At 36.8% G+C, this 26,313-nt stretch overlaps 4 protein-coding genes and 1 non-coding gene across 11 annotated transcripts in view; 3 read left to right on the top strand and 2 right to left on the bottom strand.

Moving 5' to 3' along the window:
- Positions 1–2,883, top strand: part of Dlat (dihydrolipoamide S-acetyltransferase) — a 38,262-nt gene extending 35,379 nt beyond the window's left edge. Inside the window, exon 14 of the mRNA XM_077796908.1 lies at positions 483–2,883. Within this exon, the coding sequence (XP_077653034.1) occupies positions 483–612 (130 nt within the window). The 3' untranslated portion in view covers positions 613–2,883. The remainder of the gene's footprint in view (positions 1–482) is intronic.
- Positions 2,884–4,937: 2,054 nt separating this feature from the next.
- Positions 4,938–5,010, top strand: Trnat-ugu (transfer RNA threonine (anticodon UGU)). Its single transcript has one exon. It is a non-coding gene; the product is annotated as a tRNA-Thr (tRNA).
- A 427-nt stretch (positions 5,011–5,437) lies between these two features.
- Pih1d2 (PIH1 domain containing 2) lies at positions 5,438–12,837 on the bottom strand. Of its 2 annotated transcripts, none has more exons than XM_026392598.2 (6): positions 12,756–12,837; positions 11,529–11,747; positions 10,801–10,924; positions 10,043–10,288; positions 9,390–9,655; positions 5,438–5,883 (listed from the first exon to the last, which is right to left on the bottom strand). In XM_026392598.2, the coding sequence occupies exons 2-6, from the start codon at positions 11,703–11,705 to the stop codon at positions 5,749–5,751; spliced, it is 948 nt and encodes a 315-aa protein (XP_026248383.1). In that variant the 5' UTR covers positions 11,706–11,747; positions 12,756–12,837; the 3' UTR covers positions 5,438–5,748. The 2 variants fall into 2 exon arrangements, with proteins under 2 accessions (XP_026248383.1, XP_026248382.1); XM_026392597.2 differs by having other exon boundaries at positions 11,529–11,733; positions 12,756–12,835.
- A 208-nt stretch (positions 12,838–13,045) lies between these two features.
- Nkapd1 (NKAP domain containing 1) lies at positions 13,046–23,547 on the top strand. 6 transcript variants are annotated; one of them, XM_077796909.1, is made up of 6 exons: positions 13,046–13,129; positions 14,648–14,724; positions 16,584–16,684; positions 19,744–19,893; positions 20,646–20,699; positions 21,800–23,547. In XM_077796909.1, the coding sequence occupies exons 2-6, from the start codon at positions 14,656–14,658 to the stop codon at positions 22,302–22,304; spliced, it is 879 nt and encodes a 292-aa protein (XP_077653035.1). In that variant the 5' UTR covers positions 13,046–13,129; positions 14,648–14,655; the 3' UTR covers positions 22,305–23,547. The 6 variants fall into 6 exon arrangements, with proteins under 6 accessions (XP_077653035.1, XP_077653040.1, XP_077653036.1 ...); XM_077796910.1 differs by lacking the exon at positions 13,046–13,129 and adding an exon at positions 13,149–13,675; XM_077796911.1 differs by lacking the exon at positions 13,046–13,129 and adding an exon at positions 13,787–14,043.
- Positions 23,548–24,460: 913 nt separating this feature from the next.
- Positions 24,461–26,298, bottom strand: Timm8b (translocase of inner mitochondrial membrane 8 homolog B). Its single transcript, XM_026392552.2, has 2 exons — positions 26,177–26,298; positions 24,461–24,863 (listed from the first exon to the last, which is right to left on the bottom strand). The coding sequence occupies exons 1-2, from the start codon at positions 26,258–26,260 to the stop codon at positions 24,696–24,698; spliced, it is 252 nt and encodes an 83-aa protein (XP_026248337.1). The 5' UTR covers positions 26,261–26,298; the 3' UTR covers positions 24,461–24,695.
- Positions 26,299–26,313: the final 15 nt, after the last annotated feature.

A 26,313-nucleotide genomic window follows, 5' to 3' on the forward strand; every position in this document is an offset into this window, starting at 1 on the left:
AAATTAAAAAAAAATCTATAAAAATAGGCAGAGGACAGGATAATGGCACATGTGGTATAATTTGCCAACCCATGTTCCCAGGTGTCTGTCTGGTCTTTTTCTTCAAGCTTTTAATTTGAACTAAAGATATAGAGAACATGACATTTTGTGTTCTACGAATCAAAATGCATTCTACTGTCATGTATAAAAAATCAGAATAAAAAATTTTAAAAAAAGATATAGAGGGGCTGGGACTGTGGTTCAGCAGTAGCACGTGTGAGGCACTAGGTTTGATTCTCAGAACCGCATATAAGTAAATAAAATAAAGGTCTATCAACAACTAAAAATATATATATTTAAAAAGATATACAGGACATGAAGAGTAGGTGGAAAATAATATTACTTGGGTTGGATTATAGGGTAGGAATCAGCATGTGCATGATTGCTGGCTAAAATCTGTTTATTGCTTTCAGAGTAACTAATAATATTTTTACTCTTTCTAGATTTGATGTGGCTAGCATGATGTCTGTTACACTCAGTTGTGATCATCGAGTTGTGGATGGAGCAGTTGGAGCCCAGTGGCTTGCTGAGTTTAGAAAGTACCTTGAGAAACCTATCACCATGTTATTATAATTAACCCAAGAATTTCTGTATTCTCCCTGGTCACATTGGTTCATTCTTATTGAGATATTTATGTTATTAAACAGGTGGTTGTTTTAAAGTTAACCAGTTAATTTTTGAGTCTATCTAGATAAATTATTTGTAATGGGCATTACTGAAAATTTTTTTTTAATGCCAGTTATACCCAAATATTGTATGCAATTGGTAACTAAACACCAGATTTTAATCTGTGTACTTTTAGTCATGGGACATGTGGCCTAGCCTGAGGATAAGTATTTCCATAGGAGATATAGAATAGGCAGAAACCTAGTTCCCTAGAGACAAGTAACCTGGGTAAAACCTTACAGTTTTAAATTTGCCTAAAATTGCTTAGGTGTGAGGGAAAGAGAAGTCAGGAAAATTACTTCTCAAGAGAAAGATCTGAACTGAATCAAGCTTTATTTTAGAATTTAACACTGGTTCAAAATTTTCTATTATATGAACTTGGTTTTGGTTTATCATTCATGGGAAGGGTATAGAATTTCAGGGAAAATAGCTGAAACTTTAAGAGTCCACATTTTTTTACACTTCTTCACTGGTTGGTCTTTATTTTTCTATGAATCTCTAAATGAAATGATTTTCCCCCTCTTACGATATATAAACTATTTCTTGGTATAAATGAGAATTTATGTGGGTATTTATTTAAACAACTTAAATGTGTAATTCTTAAAGTAGAATTCTATAGTTATTTCCAAATAAAAGAACATGCTTATAAAATTTAATACAATTAAGAAGTTGTGGAGGGGCTGGGGATATAGCTCAGTTGGTAGAGTGCTTGCCTCGTATGCACAAAGCCATGGGTTCAATCCCCAACACCAACAAAAAAAGAAAAAAAAAAGAAGTTGTGGAGGTAGAATTTTCTAAGATTAACTGAGAGTTGATTACAAATGAACTTAGTTATCAGGATTTATTATTCAAATAACTGGAAAACTATGAGATAATTATGGAATATATGCGGGATGAGTGTACATATGTAAAATATGGTTACTAAAGTTGGATATGTGCCAAACTCCATTTTTCAGCAAGTCCTGTCTGAAAAGAGAAGGGATACACTGGTGAATTGTTTAGAATGCTAAAAAAGGAAGCCCAAGCCAGGCACCGTTGCTACCTTTGTTGTCCCAGCTACTCAGGAGGCTAGAGGATCTTTTTTTTTTTTTTGAAGAGAGAGAGAAGAGAGAGAGAATTTTTTTAATATGTATTTTTCAATCTTTATGTATGCTAGGCGATTGCGTTACTGCTTGAGCCACATCCCCAGTCCTTATACCAGTCTTTATGTATTTATTCACACATTTGATAAAAATGTCACAGTTAAGAGTGAAATCATTACAATGACATAAGTAAGTCTACAAAGTCAAACTGCTTTTTTAAGTCCGAATATGGGGCAGCTACAGCTGCTTAGCACCTGTGCACACCCACGCAGGCATGCCCTCCCACACACACCCACTCAAACTGGCAGGCACTAAGTTCCAACGTTAATAACCCAGGGACTCTTCCCTGGCTCCGCTAGAGGATCTTTTGAGCTCAGGAGTTTGGGGCCAACCTGGACAATTTTTCAGTCCCTGTCTGAAAAAACAAATATAAATGATGTCCAAAACAAAATGGTAATTTGTTTGGATAAAGTGAAAATAGTTAATATAGGCATACGAGGTTTTTTTCCTACCCTAGCATTGTCTCATGTAAAATAAGATAGCCCTGAAAATCCTATTTGAGAGAAAAAATTAATTATGGCTACCTTATCAGTCTAAATCTTTTTTCAACTTTATTATTTTGCCTTTCTCTTGGAGAGGAGGAGGACATGCTATCCAGGACAATAAAAATGAATTGGGAACTTTATCACAGTTCCAGATTTTCTATTGAATTGACACATTTTAATAAATGTTTGGAATTATTTATTATAACTACTTAAAATAAACCTGACCAGTGCTTCCTTGTATATGTAATATGCGCAACTATCCCCTGAAATTTGCTTTAATGTTTCAGTGTTGAATCTGTTTCTGAATGTTCATTTATTATATGGTGCATAAGTGATACTCTATATATTCCTCAAACATTCACCTTGCTATATTATTATGAAAATAATTCAACATATTATTCTGATTTTTCACAGTATTTAGTAATTTCAGGTTGAAGATTATGCAAAAAGAACAAGTGTATCACAAGGGACCAAATTAGTATGAGCCAAATTTGGTTCAAACAAGAAATTTCAAAGATAATTTATTCTTTGCTAATGCTTATGGCTCTGTTGTTCCCTTGAAAGAAAAATAAAAAGTTCCCATATAATAAAAAGTTGTTCTGAGTTAAAAATTAAATCTCAGCTATAATCTAAATCTGGACTCAGTATATCTCTCTTACCAGAACTAAAAGAAGAAAGCTAGAAAAGAAAAAGTCATGGATTTTGGTTTAAATTAGATTGTTTTAAAATTAAACTTTGTTTTCAATGTGTGTGGTCTAATTTTTCATCTTTTGGGAATTTTTAAAAAATGATTTTAAGTTTCAGTGTCAGCTATATACTCATAAACTCTCAATACAGATAAATTGGTAAAGGTCTGACTTTAGGAGGATAGCCAAGTCTTTAAGCTTAAGAAGTTACTGAAGCAGCCTGTGTTCAGACATGGTACTTATTATCAAAATGGAAAGAAAGTGAGATCTGGCTCTGTTTGATAATTTAGTCTCAATTCTGAGGTTTGTGAGTTAAAGTTATGGTATCCTGAAGCATATTCTAAAAAAGGAGTAATTGTGTGAGAGATAATAGGAATATGTTGCAAAGGAAAGTCATTACCTATTAATGCATGAATTGGAATATATAGGGAAATCATAATCACTATTGATAAGGGACCTAAAACTAAATTTGTAGAAAAATTTACTCTTTAAATTTCAAATTTTGAGAAGAAATCTTTTTTTCTTTTTATTTGTTCCTTTTACTTTTATGTGACAGTAGAATGTATTATGATATACATAACATGGAGTATGACTTCCCATTCTTGTAGTTGTATATGATATGGAATTATACTTGTTATGTATTCATTCATATACGAACATAGGAGAGTTATGTTGAATTCATTTTACTCTCTTTGCTATTCCCAACCTCCTTCCCTTCCCTTCATTTTCCTTTGTCTAATCCAGTGAACTTCTATTCTTCCCTTCCACCCCCTTATTGTGTGTTAGCATCTGTATATCAAAGATCATTTGGCCATTTTTTTGGGGGGATTGGCTTAACATGGTAGACTCCTGTTCCATCCATTTACCAGCAAATGACATAATTTCATTCTAAAAGAAGTCTTAATAAAGGGGTTGAGGTTGTGGCTCAGTGGTAGAGTGTGAGGTACTGGGTTTGATCCTCAGCACCACATAAAAACAAACAAATAAAAGAAAGGTGTTATATCTTAATAAGATTCAAATTTAAGCCAGCACACATTTCATTATTAATGCCCTTTCTGGGAATATAGTGCTTTTTTGTAGGAAGGAGGAGGCAAAAGTATTTTTCTTAATATAAAATCCATTAAGATATGAGTGATTTGGGCTGGGGATGTGGCTCAAGCGGTAGCGCGCTCGCCTGGCATCCGTGCGGCCCGGGTTCGATCCTCAGCACCACATACCAACAAAGATGTTGTGTCCGCCGAGAACTAAAAAATAAATATTAAAAAAAAATTCTCTCTCTCTCTCTCTCTCTCTCTCTCTCTCTCTCCTCTCTCACTCTCTCTTTAAAAAAAAAAAAAGATATGAGTGATTTAAAAAACTATCAAGAATGTAAATTTAACATTGTATTATTAAATGTATTAGCTGTTGATATGCATTTTATTAATGAGTACACAGATATAGTGATGCAACAAGCATGTGTGTACTGAGTGCAAAAGGAGAGATTCAGTCAGTTCCTTGTGGTTAGGAGGATTTCCTAGAAAATACATTTTGACTGTTTTTGTAGAAGAAAAGATGGTGAAGGCATTCCAAATGTTTTGAGAAATAACAATTTAATAGGTTTGTTAATTTTAGGGCATGATATCACTGCTAAAATTTTTCAGAAGATAAATTTTTGTATTGCTAATAGAATTCAAATCCAGGCCAGGTTTAAGAAAATTATATTTGCTTAACATCACACAAATTATTTCTTTTATCTATACAACATTAGTTTCTAAAGTTAAAGGTTTTAAAATTTATAAAGACTTTGTAATAATTAAAGAAGCTGTTTTATCTAGAAAAGATGATTAAGGAATGTTCAAAATTTGATGTGCATATTGCTAAATCAGATTGTATCTGACACCTTAGATTAATGGAAGTTGAAAATATATTACTTCAGGCCTGGGGATGTAGCTCAGTTGATAGAGTGCTTGCCTTGTATGCACAAGGTCCTGGGTTCAATCCCCAGCATCACCACCACCACACACACACACACACATACACACACAAATGTACATTACTTCATTTCTGGGGGAGAAAGGTACTTTTCCTAAAATCTACTTTTTCCCTCAAATTAGAGATGGATCTGTTCTGCTTATGATGAGCAATAACATCATTACTGTTACTGCATCACTGTATCCATTAACAGACAAGTCCATACCTGATATTAAAAGAAGTCTTTTAATATGATTGGATGGCATGGACACCTGATAGGGCTGTTTAACTGAAATACACAAGTTCATAGATGCATAGATTTGAGTATTATATTTGGCCCTGTATCTTTATTGCTGGAGGAAACTTTAGTAAAGCCTATCCTGGTTTTAGAAAACTTTGCACAGTCTGGTAGTTTTTCCTAATGTAAAACTTTACTAGAGATTTTTAAAGAAATTTTTTCAAGCAGTAAGACAAGATTTTCTACATGCTGTTTGGAAATAATGAGAATTTTTCCCCAAAATATTTAAGTTATTAAGGTCAACTCAATTATTTTTAAAATAAGTACCTCATGGATTCACTGTTTTTAATAGTTTGGGGTTGATGACAACTTTATTTGAGAAGAAAAAGTGAGTGAAAAATAGATACAACAGCTGAAGGCAAAATGTCAATACATCAAAGTGACCTCTTAGAAAATATGTGATTAATATTTAAACCACTACCTCTTTACCTATAATTTACATGACTTATAGCATTAAAAACCCCAAACGTAGTGCAGCTGTTTTATACCAGTGGCATCATGATCATTAATGTAGATTTCTCTTTGATAAATTTTGCAGTAGTCATTTCAATATTAACAGATTCTGGAAGATTCAGGTGTAATCTGTACTTTTCAGAGACTTCGATTAGTAAATCATCCTAAGAATAATAAATTGAGAGATTATTAAAAGGTTAAAATAGAAATATTTTCGGTTAAAGTTTATGCTGTGGATTATTGCTCCCAGTTATTCACTTCTATAAGAGGAGAATCACTTTATTGCCATGTGACTTATAATGAGCAATAAAATTTCTGGTGCAAATTCCTGACATTTTGAGATTTTTATTGCTGCTCAGTATGTCAGATGTTAACTGACAGAGTACTAGAAGTAGGATATTGCCATACTAAATTATGTGGTATTGTTTTAAGAGTCAACCAGAAAACAGCAAGGAAACTTACTTGGACTTGAAAGATGTTTCACAGTGATAAAGCTCTTAGTGAATGTAGCATGATCATTTGGAAGACAAATAATATACCTAATGAATTGGTAGATTTAGATGAAATGGGAAGTAGAATGTTAGCATGTTAGGTTCCTTAAAATATTTCTTTATTCCTTAGCTCCCTAGTTCATTGTTTTTCATGATCTGTTGGGAGGTATTTTGCTATGCAGTATCCACCTTGGCTACATCTTAAAAAGAATATTTTAAAATAAGCCATTCTTTTTTGGGGGTCGGGAGCTACCCAGGATTTAACTCAGAGGCACTTGACCACTCAGCCACATCCCCAGATCTATTTTGTATTTTATTTAGAGTCAGGGTCTCATTGAGTTGCTTAAGTGCCTCGCTTTTGCTGAGGCTGGCTTTGAATTTGCAATCCTCCTGCCTCAGCCTCCCAATCTCCTGGGATTACAGGCATGCACCACTGTGCCCTGCTAGAATATGCATTCTTATGCTCTGTATTTCACAAGATATTACAGGAAAAATTAGTGTAGAAAATAATTGCGCAGTGTTTTAGTCAGCTTTTTTGCTGCTGTGACTAAAGGATCTGACCAGAACAACTGTAAGGAGGAAAAGTTTATTTGAAGGCTCACGGTTTCAGAGGTCTTAGTCCATAGAAGGCTGGCTCCATTCCTCAAGGCTTGAGGTGAGGCTGAACATCATGGCAGGAGAGTGTGACAGAGGGAAGCAGCTCACATCAGGAAGGGGAGAGAGAGACTCCACTCTCTAGATACAAAAAAATATACCCAAAGCCAAGCCCCTAATGCCCACCTCCTCCAGCCACACCCTATCAGCCTTCAGTTACCACTCAGTTAATCCTTATCAGCTGATTAATTCACTGATTGGGTTAAGACTCTCACAACCCAATCATTTCTCCTCTGAACTTGATTGCATTGTTTCACAAATGAGCTTTGGGGCCATCCAAACCACAACACTCATGTTGCAAGTAGAACTGAAAGAGAATACATAGAATAGGAGCCCAAAATTTCTAATAATTGAAAACTGAAAAATTGAACAAATTTTTGTTTTCAGCCAATAAAGGATAAAAATTGAGAAATTTTTATTAACAAAGCCTGATTTTGACAGTTTAGAGATAAGATTAAATCACAGATCTTTATGCCTGCTGTTAAAACCTCTTGAGTAGATTAAGGTAGACTTCAGTAAATCCTTGCATTTGGCTAAAATGACAGCAATTAGTCTCAAGAGATAGGTTTTGAAACATGGGCATGTCTAAAAAGGAACTGTGGGTGTGCACTGAATGTAAGCAAAACAAAAACAACTTGGACTAAAAGGAACTGACTTCAAAATTTTAAATATCATTTGGGCCTCTGACACTTCATGAGCAGGTCAGGCTGAGAAAGCTGCTCAGCACACGAGAAAGGCATAGTCTATAATATTTAAGATACAGCCAAGGTGGATAATGGAGAAGGAAAAAAAAAAACCTCCTGCATCTGGAGCTGAAGATCATGAAACTGGGGAGCTAAGAATATCCTTCACCTTCACATAAGGGGCCTTCACAGGGTTTGCCTACTAGTATTTCAGAATTGCTGTGCGCCAGGTAACATCAGTGAGTCTCATTTTTCCCATTTCTGAACTTAGATTGTAAATTATGGCTTTCCTCTCCCCATTCCACATTATACAGTGGATGAGGCTGGAGGAATAAATAATTTGTATGTCTTCAGGCTGTGATTCAGGAGCAACACAGATTATAATGGCAAAATCCTGTACTTTAGAGCCTGATACTGGGAATAGATGTGTTTTCCTTGAGCAAAGGAACAAATATCTGATCAGGGTAGAGTGACAGACTGTAGGAATGTTTCCAATTATCTGCCTTTTTTTTTTTTTTTAACCAGGGATTTAATCCAGCCTTTTAATTTTTTTTTTTTTTAATTTTGAGACAGGGTCTCCACAAAGTTTCTGCGGCTGGCTCTGAATTTGTGATCCTCTTGCCTTAGGCTCCCAAGCTATTGGGATTACAAGTACGTACCACTGCACCCAGCATAAGTTTATTCATACTTTTTTTTTGTGAGGTGCTGGGGGTTGAACTCAGGGCCTCATGCATGGTAAACTTTACCACTGAGCTATTTCCCCAGTCCTCAATTATCTGCTCTTTATAAGAGAATCATTCCTGCCAGGGACTTCTGTCTTTACCCAGTCTTTCTGATTGGAAGATTTGGCCTTGTACTTTGGCTAATGCAATGCAATCAGAAGTGATCCATACTGTCTGAATGGAAGTTTTAGCCCCATTGCATGGGTTACCATTTCTACTTTTCCTCTACCACGAGAATGGAATATCTCAGATGGTAATTACTCCATCTGGATCTCGGAATGTGACAGACTCATGGAGTAGAACAGGTATAGCTGATAAACCTGAGCAAATGGTAAGCTCCTGACATTCTGAAGTTCATAACAGTGAATGCTGACCCTCTGAATCTAAAGGTTCTGCATCCATGGATTCAATTTTATCTTGGACTGGAAATGCAGAATGCACTGGAAATGATGACTGCATCTTTATTGAACATGTAACAGGCTTTTGTTCTTTTCATTATTTCTGAAACAAGATAGTTCAACTACTTGCTATAATTTGGATCTTAAGTATCCCCCCAAGGTTCATGTGTAAAGGACTGCTCCCCAGGGAAGCAGCTAGTGGGAAGTAAGGTGGTGGAACCTTTAGAAGATAGGGCCTAGTGGCAGGTCTTTATGTCATTGGAGGCATGCCCCTGAAGCAGACTGGACCTTGGGTACTTTCTTTCTTCTCCCTATCACTATAAGATGAGTGGTTTTGCTCTGCTACATGCTCCTGCTATGATGTGCTGCCTTACCACAAGTCTAAAATAGGATCAAATGATCATGGATGGGACCTTTTGAAACTATGAATCATTTTTCTTTGAAAGTTGATTATTTCAGGAAATTGTTATAGTAACAAAGCTAATGCACAACTACTTACATAGGATTTCCATTGTATTAGGTTTATAAATTATTTAGGGATGATTGATAGTATATAGGAAGATGTGCATAGGGTACTCCCATAGGTTATATACAAGTTTAATATAACTATATCATTTTCATATAAGGGACTTGAGCATCCTTGAATTTAGGTAACTGTAGGAGTTCATGAAAACAATCTCCCATGGATATCTAGGGACTACCATATTACCTTCTGAACTTACCTCAGAAACACTAAGGTCACAGAGAGACACTGAATTAATACCAGGTAATTCAACTTTTAATTCAATTTTCAGAGGTTTCTCATTCTGATCCTTCACAATTTTTAATTCATAGACTGGTATCTTCATCTCCACCTGTATTTCAGTACTAGAAATCTCTTCTATCAAACGTCCTGCTTTGCCTGAAACTTGGTCTTTGGGCAGTAACAGCTGAGGAAATTGATCTGGATTGCTCACAGTACTGCTTCTTATCTGTCCAAGACTATGTTCTTTATGAAAAAAAAAGGAGAAATAAAAATTACAAAATGCTATCAGGTTTGAGCTGCAAGATATGTATTGTTAACTGAGATGGAAGATAAAGCTGCAGTTAAATTAGTTTAGGAATATTAAGCCAAAAGAATCTGGGGATGTAGGTCAGTGATAGAAGCCTTGCCAAGTATGGGAGCTCCTATGTCTGCTCCCTAGTGCATCCAAACCAAAAAAAAAATCTGGTTGAACAATTTAGAAGTCTTCATGGATTCTTTAACATTTCTAATATTTAATTTTTATATTTTAAGTTTCTCATCATTGAAGACTTCTAGATTGCAAAACATACACAGGTTGCAAGAAAATTTTAAATCAAAAGGTTAGATTTTGATTTATATTTATCAACTTACCCTTTCTCATTCTCTCTTTTAAATCTGTGCATTCAGCCTGTATTCCCATTAGATTTTGTTTTGTTCTTTGAATGCTTCCTTTTATTCTGAATTTGGTAATATGGTAAGTGTGTGAGAGAGTGAATTGGAGTTGTTCTTCAATGCATTTCATAGTCATCTTTACTAACTGATCTTTTTTCACTTGGTCCTTTTCTGCTGTCTGGAGAATATCAGGGTTGTAGGCAACATCGATGACTGTGTAAGTATCTGTGTGTAATTCAGAGGGTATAAAGTGAAGATAAATTCTTTCTCTCATGATAGTGTCAGGTTATATATTAAACTATATTCCCAATAAAGTCTGTATTTTTCAGATGCAATCACAATAGCATTATATACACAAAATTCCAATGAAGGCATTGCTTAGCATCTTCATATGGGTTAAAAGTGGCTCATATTATTAGGAAATTTGAACAGTGTTAAATTTGCATGATAATTCATTTGTCATTAATTATGTTATTTTTTAATATTTATTTATTTTTTTTAGTTGTACACAACACCTTTATTTTGTTTATTTATTTATATGTGGTGCTGAGAATCGAACCCAGGGCCTCGCACATGTTAGACGAGCGCTCTACCGCTGAGCAACAACCCCAGCCCTGACATTAATTATGATCAAAAAAATATTTTACTTGAAATGCCTTTACCAAGTAAACTATGATCCCATGCTAATTCCCAGTAAAATTTTAAAAATGTGTTTTCTCTCCTTTAACCCATTGTACCTGATGTCTCAGAGATATCTTCTGGTCTGCCAACAATTAGAGGTACTGGATGAGTGAGTGATTTGGGAGCAGGGATCCTTTTCCACTGACAAAGGTTGATAAAAAGCATTTTTTCTTTTGGTTTCTGGAAAGCAAATAATTTTGATGTCTCAAAACCTTAAAATTTAATTTTCTTAACTTAGGTTTTGATAATATCCTCAAAGCAACTCATCATAAAGCTGGAAGAGGGGGAATTTTAGGCACTAAGTCATTCCATGTATTAAAACCATATTTGATAAATTATACTTGATTTTCCCAAAGCTCTTGACTTTTTCAGCAAGAATCTAGCTGCTGTTTCCTCCCAAAAAAACACCTGACAGCAGAAGGGAGAATTTATCTAGGTGCATTTGACCCTGTTTCACCACTTTATATCTTAAATAAGTTCTTTATTTGAAAAAGATTCAACTTTACAATTCTCTATTAAATCACTACATCACCTTTTCCTTCTAGTAGAAAAAGTGACTCATTTTGAGGTTTCCAAAACATATCAATATGAATTTCCCATTCTTACTCCTTCAACACAATCTTCCACGCTATGTTCCATTTTCTATTTAAAAAGGCAGATTTCATCAAGTTTTCTTGTATGAAAATAACAATTGCTAAGGGTAAGGCATTCATTCTTTGGTTATTCCAGGATCATTCATTCATTCAAGACCTCCCCATCCCTAGCACTAACTCTACATACATACCAGGATCCTGGTCTGTACACAGAACTGTGGTTCTGGGCCAGCACATAGCTGTTTTCCCTCCTTCAGCTCTTGTTCAATAAAGTTTTTATAGCCCTCAGGGTTATTTTCAGCCAGATCATCTAGAAGGTTCCAGAACTGAGTAAGCTGGGTGAGTAGACCTTTTGAGGATGTCTTCATGATTGATAGTAAAATAGGCCTCTAAAGCCTGTGGAAAGATAACTTAAAGAAAAAACTGTCTGTGTTAACTATTGATATTTATTTATTTATTTATTTATTTATTTATTTATTTATTTATTTATTTATTTATTTTAAGAGAGAGTGAGAGAGGAGAGAGAGAGAGAATTTTTAATATTTATTTTTTAGTTCTCGGCGGACACAACATCTTTGTTGGTATGTGGTGCTGAGGATCGAACCCGGGCCGCACGCATGCCAGGAGAGCGCGCTATCGCTTGAGCCACATCCCCAGCCCCAGACATTTATTTTTATTAGGGGAGGGGGAACTCATCAGGAATTTTTTTTGGTGAAGTTAAGGTAAGCTAACCTTAACACCTGTGTCTAAAAGATTGTGGCCCAGCACGACTTTATCATTTCCTTATTCTACATCCCTTCCTAAATTCTTAAGTTGACCTCTCAGATAAGGCCTTACCTCTACCTAGACCTTCACAAACCCTAAGTGAGCATAGCAGTCATCTTCTGTCTGGGATTTCTGGTGATCTAGGTGATTCCAATACCTGAATATTGGTTGACTGGAGCCTCCCCAGTACTGAAATAGACAAGTTTGTGTGTGGGGTAAGGTCCACATGAGATCTTCTTAATCCTCAGTGTAGTTTAGTAGTTAACATCAAGGACTCTGAGCCAGTATGCATAGATTCTAAATTCTATCTCCTGCTAGCTATGTGACCTTGAATAAGAAATGTAAATATGTCTCTGTTCTACTCAAAATGAAGATAACTCCTATCTCTGACAATTAATGTCAGGATTAAATAATTAGCTCCTTAAAATACAGAAGCTGGAACACTTGGTAAACATTACAGAAGAGTAATAATATTTCTATCTTTTGAGATAACCCTCCTGGTCCCCCTACCCTCTTCCTACTGGAGAGGTGTCTCATAGAGTCCACAGAATGAGGAAAAAAGGAGGCTTTGAGTCTTTGAATACTACATTAGGGTTAGATTAAATAGACAACCAAACCCAACGAACAATCATTCCAAAAGCTTGGGAACCCACCTCTTCTCTCGGTTCCTAGACTAACCGCGACGCCTGTTACCAGGGTAACCAGATGGTACAACTTGTAATTAAGCCCGGGAAGCTCCAGCCAGAGAAGGTCTCTACACGCAGTTCCGGAATGTTCCCCTCGTGGTGCCGGGCTTGCACTTCAGCTGGACCCGACCGGTGTTCTCTTCCAAGAAAGCGCCTGCTTCCTTTCCGTAGGCGTCGGCCCCTAGAGTGCCCAGGAAACCCTCCCAGAGGGAGTCTTGGGTCTCGGATAGGAAGGAAAGATTTCTCGCGAGCACGACTTCCGGCCTGGAAGGGAAGCCTCCTCCTTTTTCTCCCAGATCGCTTCCTCCCCCCACCCCCGCCACGCGAGGCTGCGGCGCACGGTATGGGTGTGTTTGTGTGTATTTGTGTGGGGCGGGCGTTTGAAGGGAAAAACACCGGGAGCTCCAAGGCCGCTGGGGGACAGGGACCCCGGTGACAAAGATGGGGGTATTTTCTCTGTTTTCCATTTGGAAACCTCAACCCCCACTTCAAGCACCCTAGACACTTTTGGGGCCCAACGGAAGGTCGTACCCATCCCGAACGTCTTCATCCTTTCTGGGGAGTGAAACCCTACTCCGAGGGGCTATCCCAGCAAAGTGTGAGCGGGGAATGCTCGGGTCAGCCCGGCGGTCCGGATTCCGTGCCGGCGCTCCGTCTGGTCTCAGTCCGGGAGAGAGATCTGGGCTGGGGGAAGGCAGCCGTGGCCTGGGCCACGGGTGAGGGCAGAATAACCGGTGGGAAGGCTACGTTTCACGAAGGACTCGGGTGAAGCTGCAGAGCTGCCTTTGAGCCCTGACTCCTTGGCTTCCTGGGTCGGAGGAGATCTTGTAATGGAGTGGTTCTTCGTCTCACACTAACAAGATGCCTGATTTCCTCAGGATTGAGGGGTGAGTGAGCGTTGGGGTGGTTACACAAAGCCCCTGCTAGCTGCACATGTGCATAGATTTGTCATCTAGTTTTTGGAAACTTCCATACAGAATAGGAAATAAAAGGCCCCGAATTAAGAAATTAAACCCATCTTTGCATTTGATGTTTTTAGGCGTCAGTTTTTGTTACTGTTGACTTTTGTGGTTTCTGACACTCTTAAATCTAGGTATTTGCTTCATCGCAAACTAATTTTGGGATTCGAGATTTGATTTCTAAACTGGACATTGACACACATCGTTTGCCTGGGATTATGAGGCCTGGGGCAAGTTACGACTTTTTAAGGGAACTTCATCTACAAAATAGGAATGGAGATGCAGTCGGCCCTTCGGTATCCTATGTTCCGCATCTTTGCGTTTTCGGGTTCAACCAACAGCCAATTGAAAATATTGAGAAAAAATTGCCTCTGTACTGAACCTGTACAGATGTTTTTCTTGTTGTTATTGCCTAAAGAATACACTTTAGAAACTATTTACGTTGCATTGTATTAGGTGTTATAAGTAATCTAGAGATGATTTAAAGTATACAGAAGGATGTACATAGGCTAAATGTAAATACTACCCCATTTTGTATTAAGAGACTTGAGCATCTTTGGATTTTGATATCTTCAGGGTACTGGAACCAATCCCCTGTAGATACTGAGGGACAGCTATTTGCCTTATTAAAGCGTAGAGTTGTGAAGATTAAATAAATCTGAGCCTATGAAAGCACTTAATTTTAGTTTTAAAGGACTTTAATGTGCATTATTTCTTTACATCTTTATGTTAATTGTGATCAGATATTTCTTTCTTTTAATGGTGAAGGAAAAACTATTCCTCAGGACCTTTGACTTCTAGTTCAGTGATCTTTCCTTTACCTCATACTTCTTTATAAAATTTAACAAAAGATGAGACAATCAAAGAGATTATTAAGTGTTATTTATTTATTCATTTCAGATTGAAGAATGTCTCGGGTTCCATTGGGGAAAGTCCTCCTGAGGAATGTCATCCGGCATACAGATGCTCACAATAAGGTGGGAGGTACATCCCAGTCATTGCTCAACTCTTAGCCCATTTAGTATACTAAGCATTATTCTGGTACAGTTGGGAAGTACCAGTATGAATCAATAGATAATTACAGTACAGTTTGGTAAGTACTATTTAGTAGAGACAGTTACAAAGTATGTTAGAGCACTGAAGAAGGAATATTGAACTCTGCCTTGGGAAATTAGAAAAGTTCCTGCAGAATGAATGTATTTGAACTGCTGATATTTTAACTGGTTCTTGATGAATTGCTATAATTTTATTTGATATAAAAGATCATTCTGAACAGAGTATCATCTATGGAAACAATAAGGCATGGGCTGCAGCCGTAGCTCAGTACTAGAGTACTTTCCTAGCATGTGCAAAGCCCTGGGTTCAATGCCCAGAACCACCAAAAAAAGAAAGAAAAGGCATGAATCACTTGGTGTGCATCTAGAAAATAAGGAATATAGTATTAGATAAGATCTGAATAGCAAATTAGGGTTAGTTTGTGATGTTTAGAAATTAGACTTTTACCTCAAAGCAATAAAAAAGCCATCAAATATTTTCAGCAGGGCATGATACGATTATATTTGTATTTTAGAAAGATGATTTATTAACTGGGTAGGGAATGAATCAGATGGGAGAAACAGTAGAGGGATCATTGAGGAAATGAATATAGTGTTCCAGGTGAGAGATGATGAGGGTTTGAATGAAAGCAGTGACTGTAGGGATCAGAAGAGCAATTTAGGAGATACAGTCCAAAAGTCTTGGAGACTGATGGGATGATAGTGATAAGAGTGGAATCAGTGTGTGTGACTTGGTAGATGATAATGATGAGCCCATTAATTAAAACAGGGAACAATAACAATGAAAGATAAATATGATGAGAACTTTATTTAGTTTGGTTTTGACCATTTTATATTGTGAGGCTTACAATTGAAAGTTTGAATTTGGAAGAAAGGAGAAAAGTTGGGAATGGACATAAATGAAAATTGATATGTAGATAAGTGATAGAGGTCATAAGAGTAGGTAGATAAGGTCACCTAGGAGAGTACATATAATGAAAAGGAGGGGCCAAGACCCTTAGTTTAGTGTTCTTCAGTAAATTGTACCATTGGTTTTATCATAAATAATATCACTATCAGATCACTTAAGTTTTTAATTGTGGGTGATGTTACAACTGCTACTTATGCTGATGTGCAATTGTGTTAACCTACTTCTAGTTGTATGGGGGACTTAAGATTTGAGAGTGGTAGCTAAAAATGATAAACCTAGCACAGATTTAAAACAATTATGCAGGAGAAATTAGAAATAAAATGTGTTCTTGTTTGTGGGTAGTTGTACTTTGCTTTCTAGGAAATTCTCTAGCAACCATACTGTTTTTGTTTTTGACAAGAATTATAATGTCAAAAGAGTCTTGGCTTAGAAATTTTAGGTTTTTTTTTTTTTTTTACTTTCTCTGAGCTTTTGTTTTTTCTCAGTAAAATGTAATAATGATACCTGCTTTGTTTTCCTCATAAAGTTGCTTACGAGTAATTGAGATTATGTAGTTAAAATTATGTTGTATCTTAGAAATTGTTGTTATTTGTTAATTGCAGCACAATTGTAAAATTGGTAGGGTAGTAAGTCTGATTATGCTGGGGTTAAAAAGTTCTGTTGCTGTAGAATTCTACATACTTGAGATTTCATCTATTAAATTGTTCAGCCACTTTCTAGAGAAGCCAGAATTTATTTTCTAGGTGCCTGATCATAGTCCAGTCTGTAACCTGTAATTAGTGCAGACAGTATTTTCAGATACTTTTCTGCAATGTAAAGTGTTATTTTTAGTGACTTATTTTTGTTTCTTTCCTTTTAAAAATAAATCTAGATTCAGGAGGAGTCAGATATGTGGAAAATAAGAGAACTAGAGAAACAGATGGAGGATGCTTACCAGGGGACGAAAAGGAAAATGTTACCCAGCAGTTCAAGGTGAAGTTGCAGCTCTGAGAACCAGAATATTTCTCATCTTCGTAATAATTATCAACTTTTGCTTAAAAATATTTTGATATGTTAAGATAGATAAATTCAGTCATGTGAGTTATATTAAGCCTTCCCTTTTTCACAAATCTAGACCCAAACATAAAGATAATGACTATGATCCATATGCTAGACACTTTGTATTTATTTGCCTTTTTTTTTTTTTTTTTTTTTTTTTTTGCAGTGCTGAGGATTGAATTGAGGGCCTCACACATGCTAGTACTTATTCTAAAATTTCTTACTCCTACAGCTGAGCTACAGTCCCAGCATTTTTTTTTTTTTTTTTTTTTTTTTTGAGGCAGGGTCTTGCTAAGTTGCCAAGGCTGGGCTTGGACTGGAAATCCTCCTGCCTCTGTGTCCTGAATTGCTGGAATACCAATCCTTTTAATTTAATTTATTCACGTTTATTTTGTGGTACTGGGGCTTGAACCATATCAGTGGGCATTCTACCTCTGAACTAAATCCCCAACCCTTTGTATCTTTTATTTGAGAAAGGTCTCACTAAGTTGCCAAAGCTGATCTCAAACTTGTGATCTTTTTGCCTAAGCCTCCTGAATCACTTGGGTTATAGTCATGTGCCACTATGCCCAGCAATACTTATTTGCAATGGAAAACTTAAAAAAAAATTCGGCTGTGGACAATTGTAAATACTTAGGGTCGTAGATTCTGACCTTGTCTAATAGTTTTTAAACTTACAGTTTTCTATTGGAATCTTTTGGTCATTTAATTAATCAATCATTCTATTTCCCTTTAACTTTTCATTCTTTCAGCCTTTTTCTTTGCTCCGTCTACTTACTGTCTTTGCCAGATCAATAGCTTTCCATATTTCCTTTGTAATAATTTTGAGTGTGAATGTGAAGGATTATACAAGCTTAGTTTTCTTTTATCTGTAGAGGTATAGGAATGTCTGAGGAACTTGGAACATCTCTTAGGCTTCACTCATATGCCTATAAGTGTAGAAGCTATGTTTAAGAGAAATGAATATAAAGTCATAATTCTGATTACTAAAGCTTTTTTTGGGGGGGTGGAAATTAGCAGTTAATAATGAGATATTTAAGGAGAGTATGTATGCCTATGGAGTATGTGGACTTCAGTGTATGATTACCTATGTGTGAATAGCTTCAAGTAAGAAGTATTTAGGATGTACATGGTGGGCTGGGGATGTGGCTCAAGCAGTAGCGCGCTCGTCTGGCGTGCGTGCGGCCTGGGTTCGATCCTCAGCACCACATACAAACAAAGATGTTGTGTCCGCCAAGAACTAAAAAATAAATATTAAAAAATTCTCTCTCTCTCTCTCTCTCTCTCTCTCTCTCTCTCTCTCTAAAAAAAAAAAAAAAAAAAAAAGATTCAGACATGTCATGTTTCATAGCAAATCTGTGCTCTTAACTACTACAAAACTTTAAAAAAAAAAAAAAAAGGATGTACATGGTAAAAAGACAGTCACAATATAAATAAATATCTGCCAGGGTTTTGTTTTTTTTTTTTTCTTTTCTGAAGGTGGTCCTTTGAGAATTCAGAAGTAGAGTTAGTACAGGTAATGATTTATTTTGTACTGGTTAATTCCAAGTGGCAATCCAGAAATAAAACCATTTCTCTTAGAGTAGACTTCTCCTAATGCTGTCATGGTGAATGAATGGTAAATCTTTTTTTTTATTTTTATTTAGTACTGGGGATTGAACCCAGGGGCACTTTACCACTGAGCTACATCCCTGTCCCTTTTTTATTTTGATACAGGGTCTCATGAAGTTGCTTAGGACCTTGCTAAGTTGAGGTCCTTCTGTCTCAGCCTCTAGATTTGCTGCAACTGAAAGTGAATAAATTTTAAAACAATCTTTTTTAGGGACAAGAATTCTGATAATGTCATTTGCTGTTCTGTTTCTACCAGCTAGAACAGTAGTGCCTGGCATGTAGGAGAGCCTTAAACATTTTTAATAACTCATGAGGTGGCTTAGTAGCTGGTTAGTGGAGATTGTAAGCAGAGGCCAGATCAGTGGTTATCAACATTTTTCCTGCCCCAATATTACCATGGAGTAGTCCTTATTCCCATTGTTACTGTGGCCTTATTACAGCAAGTTGCTGATTTGCAAGAGTGGGAGGTGTGTTTCAGAAACTTCTAGAGTAAAATATTCCCAACTGTGATTTTGCTGTGCTTCTCACTTTGCATGCCCTCCTGGTGAAGAATTAGTGAGTGAGCCTACAGCATGACACAGTCCAAAAATGATTTCATCTATACTCTATAATGGGAGTAGTAACAGTCAAGATTTGTTATTGTTTATATGTATATATATAAACACACACACACATATATATATATATATATATATTTTGTGGATGAACCTTTTTATTTATTTATTTATTTATTTATTTATTTATTTATTTTTATGTGGTGCTGAATGGTTGTGAGCCACTGGATTCAATTCTGAGCCACAACCCCAGCCCTAAGATTTGTTGTTGGCCTTTACAAATAAATAGAGTTGTGTTAGCTTTATCACAATAACAACATACCTGAGATGATTAATTTCTAAAGAGAAAAGGTTTATTTTGGCTTATAGTTTTGGAGGTTTCATAGTAGATTGGTGCTATTGCTTTGTGCCTGAGGTGAGGCAGCTTGTCATGTCCAGAATGCATAGTGTAGCAAAATTGCTCACTTCATGTGCAGGAAGCAGAAAAGGAGAGAATAGGAAGGACTGATTTCCCTTATTCTCCTTGAGGGCACACCCACCAATGATCTAAAGACCTTCTACTAGGCCTCATCTCTTAAAGGTTCCATTACCTCCCAATAGTGTCACTCTGGGGATCAAGCCTCAACTCATGGGTCTTTGGAGGACATTTCAGATGAAACTATTAGCAGAAATGAACAGATAATTTCTAATCCATGTTATTTTTATTTTTTAAACAATATTTGGTTGTTTTTTTCCTCCTCTCAGCCTGTTCTGTGTTTTATGCATGATACTTCATAAAGTAACCTTACAGATTGTTTTGAAGTCTAAAAGTTCTGTTTTCTTCTGTAGTCGGATGCGTAGTGATGGTTTTGATGAAGAAAGTCAAAGAGACTACTGGAGGCCAAAGAATGAAATTGCTGGGACTCTGGAAGATGATTTTCTGAAAGCTAAATCCTGGAATAAGAAGCTATATGATTATGAAGCTAACATGCCAGACAGGTTTGTGATTAATTTTTTTATGATCTTTAATGGTATTTGGCCTGAGAATATGTACTTGAGAATTAGTGACCTAACAAAAACCTGGTCACAGGTGTTTATAGCAGCTTTGTTCATAATTGCCAAAAAAGTAGAAACCCAAATATTTCCTGATGAATTGATAAACAAAATGTGGGATATCTGTACAAGGGGATTTTTTTTTTGGCAGTAAGAGGAATGAATTACTGATATGTACTACAACATAGAAGAACCTTAAATCTTATGCAAGATGAAAGAAAAGCCAGACTCAAAAAGTGACATGATTTATTTTTACATGGTATGTCCAAGATAGGCAAATGAGTAAAGACTGATAGCAGATTGATAGTTGACATGGGTTAGAGGCACCACATTTTGAAAGGGCAAATTTCTCAGTATGTGAATTATATTTCAATAAATATTTTTAAATTACTGTTATTTAAGAAAATAATTGCCCCAATGACATTATTTTTGGAAAAGTGCTTTTTACCTAAAGAGCAGTATCTTAAAAAAGAATGGATAATTCTTTTACAAATGGATAGAGGAATCCTTTGTGTCTGAAATGATAGTGTACAATACAGAAAATGTAGCTGTTACTGAGCTATAATAAGGATATGGCTGTACTATATGTCTGTTTTCTTTGTCCCATGTGTATGAATGTGTATATATGGCCTAAGTTAATCTTTTTAATTTCCCAAAATGTATGCATTGCTTTAACAATATAATGTGTCACCTTACAGATGGGGTCACAGTGGTTATAAAGAATTGTACCCTGAAGAGTTTGAAACAGACAGGTAAGGTAATTAGGTTTACTGAAAAAAAAGTTGAAAATTAAGGTAGCATTAAAGTCTATATTATAAATTACCTTCCTAATTTTTAAAAATATTTGCCACTGAAAATGTAGCTAGAACTAGGTGTGGTGGTTTATACTTTTAGTCCTAGCTATTCCGATGTTTGAGGCAGTAGGATCACTTGAGCCCAGGAAGTGAGACCAGCCTGGTCAACATAGAAAGCCCTTATTTCCTGCCCCCACAACAAAAAAAAAAAAAAAAAAAGGAAAAAAGATTTGGTTGGGAGGCAATCCCTATTTTGTCTGTTTTTGATTTATATTTGGCATATTTGTAAATATTTTGATTTTTATATATAATAGTCCTTTCCTATGTATGGTAGATGTGTTCTAAGACCTGCAGTGAATGCCTGAAATCTCAGATTAGTACTGAACCCCAAGCACTATATTACTTTTTTTTTTCCTGTGCATAATACGTACCTGTAACAAACTTTTATCTTTTCACTTAAAGGAAGCATTTTATGGCTTCTCTTTGGTATATCTGAACTGCCAGCATCACTACTCTGGTGCTTTGGGCCACTGATAAGTAAAATAAGGTTTACTTGAACATAAACACTGCTGTACCATGATAGAGCTGATAACCCAGATGACTTCTAAATGACTAAGGGTTGGGTAGCTGGACAAGGTGATTTGCATACCAGGTGGGACAAAGAGGGACTGTGAGGAATTTCATCATACTACTTAGAATGGCATGCAATTGAAAACTTGTGAATATTTATTTCTGAAATTTTCCATTTAGTATTTTTGCCCTGTGATTGGCCAACAACCCACAGAAAATGAAACCATGGATAAGGGGAGACTGGTGTTTAACTATTCTGTACAATATGGTACAATATTAGAATTTTTATCTTCATTTTAAAGATGAAACAAATACTCAATGTAAGTGTATAAGACTCATAGTAACCCTTTGTCAAAATTGATTTAAAATTCAAATGTTAACAATTTCTTATCTAGAATGCAGAATATTAAAATGTTTATGTGTACCTTTTCTACATGAAAGATTCTGTTTTTTTTTTTTATTTGTTTTTTTTTAACTCTTATTAGTAGTGATCAGCAAGATATTACCAATGGGAAAAAAACATCTCCCCAGGTAAAATCATCTACTCACGAATCCCGCAAACATAAGAAGTCAAAGAAATCTCACAAAAAGAAGCAGAAAAAAAGATCACACAAAAAACAGAAGAAAAGCAAGAAGGAAGCCACAGATGTAACAGCAGATTCCTCAAGCGAGTACTCAGAAGAAACTGGGGCTTCTAGTACCAGGAAAAGAAAACAACCACATAAGCGCAAGAAAAAATCTAGGAAAAAGTCTCTCAAAAAATCTGCTTTATTTGTAGGGGCAGAAAGTGACACTTCCCAGTCAGATGATTCAGCATCCAGCAGTTCTGAGGAGAGTGAGGAAAGAGACAATGAGAAAACCAAAAGGAAAAAGAGAGAGAAAAATGTCCATATCCCCATAGTTAACAATGAAATACAGGAGAGGACAAACAAACGCACAAATTGGAAAGTGGCTACAGATGAAAGGTCTGCGGAGAGCTCAGAGGATGACTAAATGGGAAACATTCTTGTATTTCTCATTTGACTCTGGTTATTTACAGCTCTTACACCTTGGAGTTTGGCCAGTGACTCCTTCAGCACAGGGGGTCTGAGGTCAGAGCTGTCTTGTGCCATCTATATGTTTTGACAGACTCCTGTCTTCTGTTTTGGCTTGTTAAACTTGATCCCCTTTTCTTGTTAATAGGGAATCTGGTATTTTGTTATGAAGGTTTCTTGAAGAGATTATTTTTTTGCAATTAATCACATTTAGTGTAGAGGACATATATAGTAAATTAAAGAACCCAGAAAGCTGAATCCAATAATGACCTGGGTACACCAATTGGAATGTTGAAGTTGGGGAAACTGAGGGCTGAGATCAAGAGGGATTGATTGGAAAGCAGTGTTAAGTAGAATGGTTTGATAAAGCAAACACTATGTTATGTTTATACAGCAGGTATCCTAACTGATTTGTCTTCAGCCTTGGTGCTTTGATCCTTGGGTTTTTTTTGACCCCACAACTGTGGTCTGGTTTATTTAATGAGAAAATGGCTTAAGAACAAACTGTTTCATGTTAAGATCCAAAGACAACTGAGTCTAGGGTTTTCCCAAATTTCCCTGCTGGACAGGATCTATAGCTACACTTAGTATACTTGTAACACATGGTAACTGGATAGTAAATGGTTTTATAGTTCCATTGCTGTATATTGCCTAAACAGACTTGTGTTCAAAATTATTTCTTCAGTTGTCATAACATCTACCAAATGCGGAAGAATTAGGAATTAGTTATGTTAATAATGCTCTGAAAGGGATTCAGGGTAGCAACAGCCATCTAAATGTCTATATATTGTCCCCACCCCCCAGTCTGGGGTTTGTTCCCAAGGTCTTATGCATGCTAGGCAAGCACTCTACCACTGAGTTGTACTCCCAGCCCTTTGTCTTCCTTGTTCATTTCTAATTCTAGTAATGAATTTAGATTTTCCCTGAAACTAAGTTGAATCAGTTCCAAAATGAAACAGGCTTCTCAGGGACATCTACTTCTTCCCACTCTGCCTTTGAGTTAAAGCACCAAGTAGAGACCACATTATTTCTCTTTGCCATACTGTGATCCCTACTATGTTATTTCTTCAGAAACCAAAATATCACTGAGAGAAGGCTGGCAGAACACAGGTGAATTTTTCATTATGGGAGAAAAGGTCAAGTGGCATATTGTCATTTTCTTCCTTATTGTCACTTTATGAGCTAAGAAAAAGGCTTAAAAACTCAAAAGACTTTTGGTCTTAGTTCTGCCATTAATCAGTTGTAAGTTCTAGAGCAGCTTAAGTTAATCTCCCTGGCCTTTCCCCATGTGTAATAGAGAAGTACTTCATGGTAGCATGACAATTTAAGACACCAGCAATAGAATACAACTATGATGACATTCCATGAAGTGTATTTTATAGTTCTAACTACTAAAATTAGTTCTCTTTATGGAACAATTTCTAATAAATGCTTGGTTTTAAAATACATGGTTGGCCAGAGGTGCCCTATCCTTTGATTATGAGTGGGTGCTACCTTTTGGGATATTTATTTGAAATACTAATTCTTTGGTACTCAGTTGTCAATGTTCCATGGTATATATTTTTGTCCTTGGCATAAGTGGAAACCTAATAGGGGGGAAGAAGAGTCTTTTAATTACTACCTCTTAACCTTCTTGGAGCAACTGAAGTCTTTGTTGGAAGGAGTTATTAGTGTGTATTTTTTTAGCATTGTTTTGTGCTCTTAAGTACTGATTGAAAGCACAGATTTGGGAAAATGAGCCAGTGGCATAAGGCACCTCCAGGAAGTTGGCTCTTTGGGTCTTGACCTTTCCCTCCTACCATACTAGCAGGCTTATCTCTTTCCCAAGGAATACATATTTTGCCTGTTTTTTTTTCCCCTTTCATGTTTTATCTTTTCTTGGTCAAGTATAAGCAATAAAGCTGTTTTGTTATTAATCTTTCAACTCCAAATTCTCTTCTATGCCTTAAGCTAAGACTTTCATGCTACTTCCAACCCTTTTAACTATGGCTTAGGGTGGCTCTTTAAAACCTATCATCTCCTATTTGCACTACTAGCCTTGGAACATGTTTATTTCTAATGTTCCTGCCAGATATCTCAATATTAAATCCTAAAATGAAATTTAAAGGAAAAAAAGAAAGTTGGAGAATTCATGTTTATTGAATAACTGGTGTGATACAACCTGGAATTTCTGAATTCCAAATAAATAAAATTTCACTTTTTGAACATTCGATCTGTTACTTTTTAGCACCAACAAACTTGGTAACAGCCTGATGCTGACTTGACAATTGGTTGACAATTCCTCCCCCACTTGCACTTCAATCTTAATAACAAGTCCTTTACTGCTTTTGTCATTTTCTTAAGGGGTGGCCTACTGCCCTCCTTTCTGTACAATCTGGGCAAACCGACTGGTGATGGCAAGAGTAGTGTCAATGAAGCGGTCCACACAGCTAGAGAGACAATTTTCAGTTCGAGAGTCTAGGCGATTCCCTGGCTTCTCCACACATTTATCCCAACATAGTTCCATGAAGTGATGCACCTAAGGAGGAAGAAAAATATTAACCATTGGGGTCTGTAGATAACCCTAAGTGATCACTCTCTTACTTCATTTTCAATTTCCTCACAAAACCATCCTTTCAACCAATGAACCATGGGAAATCACTTTGGGCTCTTTGTTACATGTCTCCAGTTGGTCCAGATCCTCATCCCTACAGATGGTAAATTCTCAGGTAGTGCTAATACCTTCTTTAACATCCCCCAAGGCAGCCAGCACAAGGTAAAAACGGGAAAGTAGCAGCACTCATTCAGAACCTGTGCCCTGAAGACAATGTTAGTTCTTAACATTGTGGGGGCCATGGATACATTAAGAATACGGATTCATTCTCCAGAAAAAAGTGCATATATGGGCACAGAAAATGTGTGCATTTTCAGAATATTCAGGACCCAAAAATTTCTAACAGGTTCTTGCTACTCTACCTGCATAGTGCCTCCTCCTACTGCCCAGCAAAAGGGAAAAAATAAACATTTACCCGCGGTATTTTTGAGAGGCTAGGTACTAAATATATGTCCAAGGTCATGCAGCCAGCAAAGGCCACGCTGGGGTTTGAATCTCCCCTATAAGTTCTCCAAAACAAAACAAAACCCTTGCTTTGCAATGAATTCTTTTTTTTTTAACATTTATTTTTTTTTTAGAAGTAGTTGGACACACAATATCTTTATTTTTATGTGGTGCTGAGGATCGAACCCAGGGCCTCACACGTGCTAGACTAGTGCTCTACCTCTGAGCCACAATCCCAGTCCTGCAATGAATTCTTTTTTTTTTTTAATTTTTAATATTTATTTATTTATTTTTTAGTTCTCGGCGGACACAACATCTTTGTTGGTATGTGGTGCTGAGGATCGAACCCGGGCCACACGCATGCCAGGCGAGCGCGCTACCGCTTGAGCCACATCCCCAGCCCCTGCAATGAATTCTTAAGAGCTCAGCTTTCTCCAATAATGTTTTCGTGCCCATTATTTTCAAATACATTATCTCAAACGATCTTCACCAATCCACAGAAGCAGAAAGCGACAACGAAATCAAAACAAAGTGGGTGGGTGTCTCGACTCCTGGCACGTGGCCTTCAAAAGGAGAGGCAGATGGGAGCCCACACAGTCCCCTGGCTGGTAAGGATCCCATGCTTTTAACTTCTACCCCCTACCTGAGCACTACTGCAGGGGACCGGGTCACAGCGCGGATCCAGCTTCCAGTCGCCTCACCACTTCGTCAGTAATACAGAGCTCCACGGGTCGGGGACCTGTACTTCACCTTCCTTTTCTTAAAACTCCCAAGGCTGATCCCGGCCCTCTCACCTGTGCAGTGAACTGCGCTTTCTGCTGTTCAGCGGCCACCAGGCGCTGTAACTCCGCTTCGTCCGCCTCCCCAAGCTCCGCCATTCTCAGAATCAGACTTGTGAGTGCGCGTGCGCAGTGAGTGCGACAGACTCCTA

The sequence above is a fragment of the Urocitellus parryii genome, chromosome 4 (genome assembly GCF_045843805.1).
Source record: "Urocitellus parryii isolate mUroPar1 chromosome 4, mUroPar1.hap1, whole genome shotgun sequence".
Lineage (NCBI taxonomy): Eukaryota > Metazoa > Chordata > Mammalia > Rodentia > Sciuridae > Urocitellus > Urocitellus parryii.